The 12,522-nt window shown below is 36.6% G+C and overlaps 1 protein-coding gene across 3 annotated transcripts in view; it reads left to right on the forward strand.

Annotated features, from left to right (window-relative positions):
* LOC128999651 (DNA-dependent protein kinase catalytic subunit-like) overlaps nucleotides 1–12,522 on the forward strand; it is a 42,835-nt gene that overhangs the window by 16,898 nt on the left and 13,415 nt on the right. For 2 of the 3 annotated variants that reach the window (XM_054426266.1, XM_054426265.1), the window contains exons 12-28: nucleotides 210–384; nucleotides 737–871; nucleotides 1,130–1,368; nucleotides 2,015–2,228; nucleotides 2,949–3,090; nucleotides 3,331–3,444; nucleotides 3,758–3,848; nucleotides 4,204–4,298; nucleotides 4,464–4,605; nucleotides 5,294–5,473; nucleotides 6,008–6,135; nucleotides 6,686–6,851; nucleotides 7,553–7,718; nucleotides 8,306–8,477; nucleotides 8,712–8,857; nucleotides 9,353–9,489; nucleotides 12,161–12,360. In XM_054426266.1, the coding sequence (XP_054282241.1) occupies nucleotides 210–384; nucleotides 737–871; nucleotides 1,130–1,368; nucleotides 2,015–2,228; nucleotides 2,949–3,090; nucleotides 3,331–3,444; nucleotides 3,758–3,848; nucleotides 4,204–4,298; nucleotides 4,464–4,605; nucleotides 5,294–5,473; nucleotides 6,008–6,135; nucleotides 6,686–6,851; nucleotides 7,553–7,718; nucleotides 8,306–8,477; nucleotides 8,712–8,857; nucleotides 9,353–9,489; nucleotides 12,161–12,360 (2,642 nt within the window). The remainder of the gene's footprint in view (nucleotides 1–209; nucleotides 385–736; nucleotides 872–1,129; nucleotides 1,369–2,014; nucleotides 2,229–2,948; nucleotides 3,091–3,330; nucleotides 3,445–3,757; nucleotides 3,849–4,203; nucleotides 4,299–4,463; nucleotides 4,606–5,293; nucleotides 5,474–6,007; nucleotides 6,136–6,685; nucleotides 6,852–7,552; nucleotides 7,719–8,305; nucleotides 8,478–8,711; nucleotides 8,858–9,352; nucleotides 9,490–12,160; nucleotides 12,361–12,522) is intronic. The other variant, XM_054426267.1, reaches the window with a different exon arrangement.

The raw sequence follows: 12,522 nt of genomic DNA on the forward strand, positions 1-12,522 counted from the left end.
AATTGATTTTTGTCAAAAAGGTTAACATTTTAACAAAATCAAAGGGAAATTTCAACTTATTGTACAGTATTGTACCTTTTATGTACATAAAATACCATTGTACCAAAAGAGTTAATCGAATTTTTGTAGCAACACAGATTCTGTGTTCCACATGAATAACAGAATGGCTGCAGCTAGTCCATACTGATAGAATTTCTATAACTTTGCAGAAGTACAACGTGTCTGGATCATTCCGCACTCAACATGCTACGTTTGTGCCGATGTTTGCCAACACCTTGGCCAGCCAAATAAACTCACTGTCCTTGGGCTCGTTTGAGATCAACTTCCAGATTAGAGCTACACAGGAACCCTCACCTTCATACTCTTCCACTCTCCAACCTTCTTGTGAGTAAATTGTACAGTTACGTGTCTATATTAGGCATTTCTAGGCTATGTTTGAAAATCCGAACAGATCGGTACCTAATCCGAACTGAACTATCAACGGTCCCAATTGGTTCGGATTTTTGACTCTTTTGTATTCCGAGTGTAGGCAGGATGGCAGAAAGTGGTTGTCTTTACAAGCCTTCTACATTGTACAGTTACAACACACGGAAACAGCAGGACACTTAGAATAACACGGAATGTTAGAAAAGCGAGTATTAAAACTCTATTATGGTATCTATTAAAAATTATTTTTCCACTTGTTTACCATAAGTTATATAACTGCTACTTGAATGAGTTTTGGTATTGTCCACAGTGCCAATATCCAGTGTGCAAGACCAGAGTTTGTACAGTTTCGCAGGACCCAGCACCAGCAAAGCACAGTTTGGGACAATCCACAAACCAGGATCAAGTTTTGGTTCTGACCATCTAGTCACAGCTGATAATACAGGTAATTGATGTATATGTTTAAATTATTAAATATTAAACATATAATGGATAGTCCATCATTATAAGCTTTAAGCTTCTAAATTACTTTAAATTATCTTTCTCTTAATCATAGTCCATCACATGAAAATATTTTACTACTAAATTTTACGATTCTACCAAAACCGTAACTTTTATGTTTGGAATCCTTAAATAATATTTTGTACTATTAAAAAAAATATATAAAAAAAGTGTGTAAACATTTTTATTTTACCTTCAACAGACGGAGAGCCAAACACTTTAAGATTACCAACTAGACTGCTGTTAAATAAAGACAAGTTAAGACACAAGTATGCTGAGCGTAACAGACAGCAGTCAGCGCAGGTGCAACGCCACAAGGCTGAGCGGCAGAAAAGATCGGAGAATGATGTGACGCTCATGAGAGACTACCGTCGGGGTGACCTACCAGACATTCAGATACCCTGTAGTGACGTGGTGATAGCTCTCAGATCTCTAGCCAAGGTACACACACTTGTAGCAACAAAGGTAGACAAAGTGTCCAGCCATAGAGGAAACCAGGAAAGCTAGGAGTTGTAGGTGAATTTTTATTACTGGGAAAGGTTAGTTGTACTTCTGGACAAATTTGGACAGTTGCTGATAGCCTACTGGGCATTTATTTGGTTCTCCTAAATGTTGTCTGATTACTAGGAAAACTGTGATCACCGAAAATTATCACAATGCCTCCGTGATTGCATGAGATGCTCATAATAGTTGCCTGATCGGGGGACGTTGCTGCATCATTGGTAGAGAACGTTTTGTAAAACAAATGTAAAATTTGTATTCAGATCAAAGTAAACTATGGTGATATAATTAATTACAAATAGAAGTAGAAGTAGTTAGAAATAGGACAGTTTAAATTTACAAGCAGGCACTAATAAGTTAGTTTTAATTTCAATGGTTAATTTCAACATGAAAATAACTTAGAACTTGAAACTGTTCTCAAACTTTATTTTCACATCTTGCTGGACACCCTCTCTTAGTCGTGAATACAGTTGTTCATTTGTTGTTGCTGTTTGCACAGAAAGTCTAGTGCAATCTACTCAGACTGAAAAACAACTAGTGAAGATTCTCATACAGCACTGTACATCTAACAGCTGATATGTTATAGAGGGACCAGCTGATTGCCCGCCAGCTGTTGGTGGCCATCTATAAGGCCCTGGTGGACACCAATGTCAACACAGACTTGTCAGGAGTCTCGTCAGCTGTGGATGATATCTTGCAGACCTCCACCAGCCATGAGCCGTCCCTCATAGCCACCATGCTGGAGATGGGTCTGGTGCGACCTTCAGAGTGCCGTTCTCCGGCCAGCATCATTGCAGAAGGTTAGGATGCATTGATAAACTCAAACTGTGCTACTGACAATATGGACCAAAAACCAAAGCTGGTGGAACATTATTGATGAAGTAACTATACTGCCAAAGGTTTAATTTGCTGTTGCTGGTGGCATTTCTGTAACTGAAAATCATTTGTGCAGTTTTATTTCAATTAAGGAAATATTAATATTAATATGTGTTATTTGATTTGCAGTAGATATTGGTCTTGTTAAAATGCATAATCCGTCTTTTTCTAATTCTTGGATTGACTTTATTTGTGAGAACAAGGACTGTGTTTTCTGCATAGTGGTGTCCCACACGGGAATACTGGGACCATTACCTTTACTACTTCTCAAAAACAACTCCCAGAAAATCTGCAAGGCTCCTGTCACATAATGTGACTATGTGACAGGAGCCTCGTAGATTTTCTGGGAGTTGTTTTTGAGAAGTAGTAAAGGTAATGGTCCCAGTAATCCCATGTGGGACGCCACTAAGTATTTTGGGGGTTTCTGAATAGTCTTAGTGTATAGTGTTGTTATTGGTACATATAGTTTATTCTTCTAGATATTTTTAATCATATACTACTGTATTGATAAAATGTATCTCAAACTAACTGTGCGTCTCTTGTGATGATGTACAAGCAGTAACTTTTACCATGCAGGCAGACTAATATGATTTAAAATTTTGTTGGCCATATTAAATCTATACCAAGCAATGGTCCTGTTTCAGTCAGCAAGAATAGTCACCAGATGTCAGTTGGGGCGCTGCTAGTGGAGGCAAAACTCATGTCGGAGGAAACTCTTCCCCCTCCCCACAAGCGGGTCAGGGTGAATCATGACATCAACTACAACGACTGGATGTACCTGGCAGAGTAAGTATTGACTGGTGTTACCAAATAGTGGTAATTTAAAGTATTAACTATTTACTGTTTTATTGCTTTTTCATTTGTTTAGTTATTTGTTCTTAGTATTTATATTATATTTTTGTATTGAAAGTCAAGTTTAAGAAAGGGGCATGTGACTGTAACTTTGCTTGTATAGATAGTTTTATTCATCTTTTAAAAAGTGTTGACAGGTTATGTTGTTAAATAATTGTCTGTTGTGTTTGACAGGATCTACCACAGTCTGGAGGAGAAGGATGTGGTACAAGGACTGTTTGAGGACAAGATCGCAGAGGCTTGCAGTAGAGATGTGCGAGAAGCTCTACAGGCTGAGGATCAACAGAGGTAATGATCTCCTTCCCACTGAAACCTAATCATGTGATTTGTATTTAGTGGGGTTATCAGTTCCCCTCATATTGTTATTGTTAACTGCAACAAGACCATTGTATATGAGAGACCAGCAAGGAACACGGCGCTGGTGTCAGACTTTATATCTTGCTACGGAGCTCATATTGGACTTGAATTTACAATTTTACGAACAACTCTTGTACTGGTCTTTAGTTTTGTAATTTTTAAATTATAATACATAAGTAATTCTAAACACATTATCTTGTGATTGTTGAAGTGTCAAAGCAATACAAATAACGAATGATTACAGGTGGAAGAAGGCTCAAAAGAAGTACACTGAATGTCTTCAGTCTAATTCAGGCACAGCTGCGGAAAACTTCTTATACGAAGCTTCATTTAAGGTAAGTATTTACTTTATGCTTTAAAAGTATCCATACATCATATATATTCACAGTGTATTCACAATGCAGGGAACATTTTGAAAATTGCGTGTGTTCGTGTGAGATGTGAACTAAAAGTAAAATCTCGTCCATCCCTAATTTTTTATATAGTTTAACTGAACATGTCAGCCTTATTCATAGAGTTCAATTTACAGTTGTAAGTAATTCGTTTAATATGATTCATGTTTATTACATGTCATAAGAATACAAAGTATATTTACATTACTTTTTAACAGATAAAAAAATTACAATGAGTCTAATTATCAGTTTTTTTTATGATTAAATCTTTTCTTTAACTATAATGTGTTATTTCCAGTGCTGTGCTCATCTGTCAGAATGGAAGGAACTGAACAAATCACTGAAGGAAACTCAACTGCATAACAACCTGGAGCAAGTTTGGGATGACAACTGGTACAGTCATTTGCATTTTGATTACAGTACTTCAAATTTTTAGACTATAATTGGTTTTACCAATAATACTTTTGAATTTTCAAATAAATAGCTTAAACAGATGTGGCTTGTTGATATTTTCAATTCGTCTTCAAAACTAGCTGAGTCTGTGAATTGTTGTTACAGGAAACAAGACCACTTGTTGCCGTGGCTGTTTCTATCAGAGATACATTATACTCAAACTACAAATGTGTTGTCAGTGACTAAAGACTTTAACTCTGCCCTCAAATGTTGGCTGGAAGATCCAACTAAGAAAGCTCATATTGAGGTAAGTGTTTTACTTCAAGAAGTTGAATTCGTCCTGTCTTATATATCACACTACAATGTGTTTTATGTTAAACTTTAGTTGATTTAAAATATTTAATGGCTTGCTTTCATAAATAAAAACAATATATGTCTAATAACACTAAAACATACATTTACACTCGTACTGTTAACTCACAAGAGGGTAAATATACATAAAAGATGGTAAGTTGTGATTGATTTTGATTGGACTCTCCAATAATCATCAGACCCAATAGGTGAATGACAAGAACCTCGATGGCGTCCCTACTTATATACTATTCGCTACCGGATGTACCGGCCAAGAATCTTTTGTAAATTCTTGGCCGGTACTTCTGGTAGCAAATAGTATATAAGTAGGGACGCTAGCTTGTAATAACATTTGGTAAATCATCGCTTGAATCTCCAACGTTCTTGGTTTTATTGCAAACATCACCAAAAACAAAAACATATTGATATTGCTATTGCTTGATATCAATCGAAAATCATGGCAATACTGCTAGCTCCTTTGACTTTTGGGGAGGTTCATGGTGATATAGTTAGCATATGAACATCTTTAGAAAAAAGTTAAAATAGGAATTTTTTTGAGCCAGAATTCCAAACAAAGGGAATCTGCTGTACTGCAAGAAGTTTAGTGTAAGCTATTCTAAATACTCTTTAATGCTTATCCACAGTCAAAGTTGGCAGACATGCTGAGCCTACTGCTGGTGGTGAACGGAGATGTACCAAGAGCCAAACTGGTCAGTGACGCCAGTGTGATGCAGTTCCTGGCAGTCTGGCAGCAGCTGGACTGTCTCAACAACAACCTGCGAGGTTCTCACTTGCTCAACGTTCATAGGCTCATGGATACTGACGTGAGTAGAAACTGACAGTACAACGTCTAAGATCATTGTCCTTCCAGGATGTTTATATTTTATACTCTGTGTTCTAGCATTTCATTTTGTATGTCAATTGCTTGTCACCATAAACATATACGTACTGGTATATGTTTTGATCTGAGGGCCATTATGCTATAATTCAAAAGGTAACTCCCTAACTCAGAGATGACTGAAGCAAATGTCAGATATTATTATTATCTATATCATTTCTAAATATGTTTGCTGCTTTATCATGTCAGTTTTAGTTATGATCTATGTAATTAAACACTGACCAGAATACATGGGCACACTTTCTGCGATGCCTTACATTTTTTATTTGAAAGTGCAAAGCCAACTCAATATCTTGCTCACATTTTTTTAGACAGAAAGCAAAACTCAACTCCTATTTTAAATTTAATGTTAACAGACAGTTAAGGAAGTTGTTAATGTAATAGGGGTCTGAATTAAAAACGTTGAATGTATGTGCTTTTGTTTGTTAAAGTGATTATGATTCATGCTATTTGTTTTTAGCGCTTCCTCGAGTTAGCTTCTGATGTGGATCGGTCCAAGAAAGTCTTCCGCCTTGTTGAACAGTGGAAGAAGAGCTCTCCTTCTAAAACTGACAATCTAGTATCGTGGGAGACTCAGTCTGTGTATAGGTTGGTATTAGCTTTATAAAAGCCTTGGTCTATCAAACGTAATAACAAAAAAAATGTTTGCAGCTTACTATCATGTGCTTAATAAATGTAATCTTTTAAAATGTATACCTGGTACCATTCACAAATATTTATGGTTTTTTTTAGATTCAATTTAACCATAAATGGGGTTGGTTTGACATTTGTAGTCTTTCATAATTAATTCCATCATACAATGGACATCAATAATGTGCTTCCAGGATCAGTGCAACACCAAATTAGTGTGGATGAATGGGAGTGTACTGTTACCTGTATATTTGTGGTTTATAACTTATTTTACCTACGACCGTTTTTTAAAGTAGCGTAATTGAAAAGTTTCATGACAGCATTGTTCACATAACATTGCTTTCATAACAGCGTAGTTTTATTCATAACAACACGGGTAACGGACCAATGAGATTCAAGGATTGAGAGAGAAGAAGTAAAATTTTAATGATTCAAACTTCAACTAATCAGCTGTTTGTGCTAATTTAACTGTTGAGTGATGCGTTCTAACAGCTGTGTATTTGTTTAGGAATATTTATGCTAAGAAGATAGAAGACGATCTTAAAAGGGAAGGTAATCCAACAACTAGTATACATCAATTAAGGACACACAACTATTTGAAAACTTTGGATTGTGCTCTCAAACAAAAGAATTTCTATGTTGCACGAAGATACTTGGACAAATGCAAATATGAGGTAAGTACTGCAACATTTCAGAGTAAATGTTTCCTAATTTTACTTTTACTTATATAGATTTGTATCTTTCTATTATTTAAATTGCAACAAGATTAAATTTCAAAGCTATATCCTGTCTTATAAGGTTTCAAGCTGTCATCTTGTTATTTAGGGATCCTTTACTCTTTCTTATCTGATGCAGTAAACTCTCCCTTATTTGAACCCCTTGGGTCCAAACCCTATAACGCCTAAAACATCAGAAGTTAGTCTGAAAATAGTGAAAATGAATGGATATATTTCGTAACCACACATTATGTATGTACAATTTGTCGATAATTAGTAAATTCAGAACAATGTTCTATTAATGTGCAAGTGCCTGAGTCATGTCTTGAGTTTAGTGTTTGACCGTCTGAGCAATTTGAAATGGACCGATACCAGCCTAAGTAATAAGCAAACAGATACTATAAAAACAATATGTAAACACACATTTTTAATAGACTGAACTATAGTTTTTACTTATTAGCCTATATAAATAGTTGACTAGTTTAAAAAGTAAAAAAAAAATGTAAATTTTAAATAATTTAGTTGGTTATCTGATGTTTTAACCTTAGAGTGGATTACTTATGTAATAAGTGTATAAAATAATTAAATGGGAATGTGACAAGAACATAAAATAATAAAGGTATAAAGTTTGTAATATTTGTACCATTTGTGTCGTCCAGATGAAAGGCAGTTTGGACAACCGGCTTCTTCTCTGCAACAGCAAAGTTAAGCTATTGAGGGCCGAGCTTGAACGTAATGAACTTGATTGTTTTTCTACTGATCAGAAGAAGAATGAAATATTCAACAGTCAAGTGGAACACATCATGAAAGCTTGGGACCCTCTAGGTAAGATTAAATTTATGTGGTTATAGCAGTTAAAACTAAGTTGGCTACGGTAGAACCTTTCATAGAACCACCACAGGACCGGGAGCCTTGCCGGATAAGGATTCGGCCAGATACACCAACCAATTATATCAAAACTATAACTTGTATCTAATAAGAATGAGCAATCAATTTGGCTTGACAAATGTTATTATATTGTAATATTTATCAATTGGTAATCATTATTTTTCTGTTACATTTTTATGCATGTTATCTACTTGAATATGTTTGATCTAATTTTTGTCAATGCATTTTTGGCTCATTCGTGTTGATGTTATTTTTCATGTAAGCAATCATTTTATTGTCAAGCAAGATGAATCTGATTAGTTAGGCTATGTTTTAATAGCTGAAAAGTGTTTTTGTCTGTTTGTTCATCTTAATATTCAAATATTCATAATGTAAATTGCCACTCAATGTATTTTTTGTAAAAATGGTGATTACAGTATGAATTTAAAAAAAAATTCATAAGTGGCGATTATTTTTTTTTAAATGCACATCTTTGCAATTGAAAATAATTTCAAAATGTCGGACCAACTTAGTCTTTATTTTAGATAAACTGAGGGAGCAAGATGCCAGTGGTTTGCTAGACCATCCCTTGAACATAGAGCTTCACTTCCACACAGCAGAAGTTTACCAGACTCTCCTGGCTGTAGCACAACAACGTCCATCAGGACTAGACAACTTGGAGTCAGCGACTGTCGAGAAACTCCGCTTGGAGCTGGGGTAAGCCAAAGCTAGCCAGAATAATCTCTTACGCTTTTGTAGTTTCCAGCGACTGTGGAGAAACTCCGCTTGGAGCTGGGGTAAGCCAAAGCTAGTCAGAATAATCTGTTTCGCTTTTTTAGTTTCCAGCAACTGTGTAGAAACTTATCTTGTTTAGTTGGATTTTGAAGTAGTAAATTTTGTATTAACAAGAATCTACTGGGGTTATAATTTGTAGACCAATTAATTTTTCAGAGATGGGAGTGTTGAAGCAAGACTAAAACACAGAGTGGTGGATTGTCTTGGACAGGCCGTCGCAGCAGCTGAGAAAAGACCACCTTCCGAGTGTGATGTCTTGGCTGATGCATATCTCAAACTTACAGTCTTCTGTCATGAGATTGGTATGTGGAATAAAATGTAAATGTAACACATTTATAGTCTTAGAACTAAAAGCCTGTGCACAACACTCCCAAGAGTTGTTACATGGAAAGATTTGTTAAACTACTTTAACGCAATGGTACAGTTTTAAAGTTTTAAACACTGTTTCACCCTGAATTCATGAGTGAGACAAACTTTTTTTGTGGGGGTGGTTCATGTAATCCTATCGCTACTTCGACCCGTTGATCTTTTGTAGCACCCCTCAGCTCAGTCTGACAGTACTAGGCTGTCCTAGTGTTTGGGGACCTTAGTTTTGGGTTTTGGTCCTCTGGCCTCTGCTTTCTGCGGCTTTACCCAGTCTCGGTCTTAGGTGACTCCAAAACTAATCAGAGCACCACAGTTGAGTTCTGTCTGGCCCTGTAAGCTGTTCAGGTTACGAACCTTATACAGAACATGTTCAACCACAAATCAATAATTATTGCTGTAAAATTATATCTTTGTAATGTTCTTGCTTTTAGATGATTCACAATATCGAGACAAGTTGATACAGTCTTTGTTGAGGTCAATGAAGTACGGATCCAAAGAAGCTCGTATTCTCTTTCCTTGTTTACTGGACACTTCCCTGGCTGACCATAGAGATCTCTTCATGTCTGAGGTTAGTCCATGAGCAATTGTGATTTATAAACTTGTTTAAGATCCTTTTGAGCTGACAAATATTGCAAATAAGTTTAAATATATGTAGTTTCATAAACTACAGTACATGTAGGTTGGTATTAAATTTTATCAACAGTAATGGAAGTTTTTTAATTGCTAATTGACTTATTATAAAATATTGTGGAATTGCCTTTTGAGTTTAGTTGTTTTGCCATTCATGGTGTTGTTCTTTAAAACTCTAAAGGTGTTCAAGAGCTCGGCTAACTCAGTTCTATCGGAAGCAAATGAATCAGACTTGTAACTGTTGCTACTTAATTCGGGGACTTTTTACGAGTTTGGACTTTTGAGGGTTATACAGAAAGTAAACTCCATTTTGAATTAAAAATGAAATCAATGAAGATAGGAAAAGGCTATTGTATATACACCTTAAAAATTTGAATTTACTTTATTTTTCCACCTAGTCTCCAAATAAATTAAATCACTTGTAGGATCTTTTAATTTTATAGTTTTTGCAATCCTCCCCTCATGAAGATCTGCTGCCAGTCGATGGAGCCAACCTGTTACAGCATTTTGAAGCTTTTCCATATTGTTGCTGGGGCGCAAGCCACCGATTTATGTGTCAAAAACAAGACAAGTGAAATTCACTTGGATTGGAACTAGTGATGGGCGGATCCAAGAAAATGTCGGTACCGGATCTGGATCTTGAAAAATTTGGATCCAGATACACACTGTCATAAGGGCGGGTGAAAAAAACCTAATTAACAAAATTCCAATTTAAATCATACTTTTTAAAATTAAATTGGTAATGTTTAAGGATTAATACATCTTATATACAGAGTAATCTCCAGTTGAGCTCATAATCCATCATTTTTCAAAATCATAAAAATGAAACTTTGTCCTATGTTTGCACGACCACCAAAAGGGTATCTGTGTATATTTTACTATAGTTCGATCTTGAGTATGCTATATCGTGGTTTTTGCATGCAGCATCCAATTTATTTATGCGTGAATCACCTATTGTTAATCTCTTCCTTAAATTCGTTCCAGGTCCACAGTACTGATAGGCGGGTATGTGAAGTTCTACAGGTAAAATACCCTGTTTCTGTGTACAAGAAGACTGTACTGTGTTCTAACTTAGAAAAATATTAGATGGGGGAGTCCTGACTTTTTTATTCACCCTGTATGGACACAGATAATCTTCTTGTACACAGACAAAGGGTATTTTACCTGTAGAGTTTCACATACCCGGATATCAGTACTGTGGACCTGGAACGAATAACATAGATATATAAGCAAGGGGTGATCCAGGCATACAAGACCGATGTTTTCCCGATTTTATTACTAACACTGTCTGTATCTATGTACATTGTACAAGACCGATTAACCGGATAACACGATGGTAAAAATTATTACCGGTGTAAACATTACTACCGGTTATTATAACGGTTTGGTAAACATTATTACCGGTGGAAGTGCATTTGCCCAGCTAGAATTACTGTGGACCTGGAACAAAATTCGGTGGTAAAAATTAAAATTATTACCGGTGGAAGTGCATATGCCCAGCTATCATTACTGTGGACTTGGAACTAAATTCGGTGGTAAATATAATTACCTGTTGAAGTGCATATGCCCGGCTATCATAACTGTGGACCTAGAACTAAATTCGGCAGTAAACATTATCACCGGTTGAAGTGTATATGCCCGGTTATCATTACTGTGGACCTGGAACAAAATTCAGTGGTAAAAATTATTACCGGTTGAAGTGCATATGCCCGGTTATCATTACTGTGGACCTGGAACAAAATTCAGCGGTACAAATTATTACCGGTTGAAGTGCATATGCCCGGTTATCATTACTGTGGACCTGGAACTAAATTCGGCGGTAAAAATTATTACCGGTTGAAGTTGAAGTGCATATGACGACTATCATTACTGTGGACCTGATACTAAATAAGGCGGTAAAAATTATTACCGGTGTAAGTGCGTAGCCTATGCCCAGCTATCATTTCTGTGGACCTGGATCAAAATTTGGCGGTAAAAATTATTACCGGTTGAAGTGCATATGCCCGGTTATCATTACTGTGGACCTGGAACTAAATTCGGCGGTAAAAATTATTACCGGTTGAAGTGCATATGCCCGGTTATCATTACTGTGGAGCTGGAACTAAATTCGGCGGTAAAAATTATTACCGGTGGAAGTGCATATGCCCGGCTATTTATTACTGTGGACCTGGAACAAAATTGAAAAAAAAAACGGCTATTAATGTACAGTACCTACTGTGTATTTGCTCGACTCTCGATAGTCCGGATTTTTCGTAACCCGGACCGGACGCCTGCCACTTTAGTCCGGAGCGTACATGGGTACAGACAGCTTTGTGTTAGTAAAAAATCGGGAAAAAACTGGTCTTGTACATGGATACAGACAGCTTTATGTTAGCCAAAAAATCGGAAAAAATCAGATCCATCAAAACCGGATCCAGCCCAAGATCCGGAATTTTTTGGATCCGATCCGGTGCTGGTTCCAGCTCGGATCCGGTTGTCCGGTATCCGGATCCGACCATCACTAATTGGAACCAAGTCCAGGATGTTGAGGGATTGTGAAAATAAAATGTCCCACATTATCTTTGAAATGAACATTAAAAACTATGACTGTAAACCCTTGATTGTTTCAGTACAAGCAGGTGCCAGAGTGGATGTTCCTGTCATGGGTGGCTCAGCTGTTGGCACACCTGGACACTGAGGTGGGACACGTAGTGGCACCACTGTTGGTAGACTTGGCCAAGACATACCCTGCAGCTCTACAGTTCCCCTTCCACCTCAGCAAGGAGATGTACCAGTACAAACATCATGCCACTAGAGACACTGTTAATCAGTATGTGATTTATTTTTTAATTTTATATTTTACGTGCCAAGAGTTTCAAAAGCCTCGCGTTTTTGTGATATCTTTTGTCATATCTGTATTTTGTATAACATTTTACTTAGTTGTGTATCCTTCCTTTCTCCATGACAAGTCTGGTGAACAGCTGTTCTTGTA

Source organism: Macrosteles quadrilineatus, unplaced genomic scaffold, assembly GCF_028750875.1.
Source record: "Macrosteles quadrilineatus isolate MER2022 unplaced genomic scaffold, UCM_ALF_1.0 Scaffold_8__2_contigs__length_117827958, whole genome shotgun sequence".
Classification (NCBI taxonomy): domain Eukaryota; kingdom Metazoa; phylum Arthropoda; class Insecta; order Hemiptera; family Cicadellidae; genus Macrosteles; species Macrosteles quadrilineatus.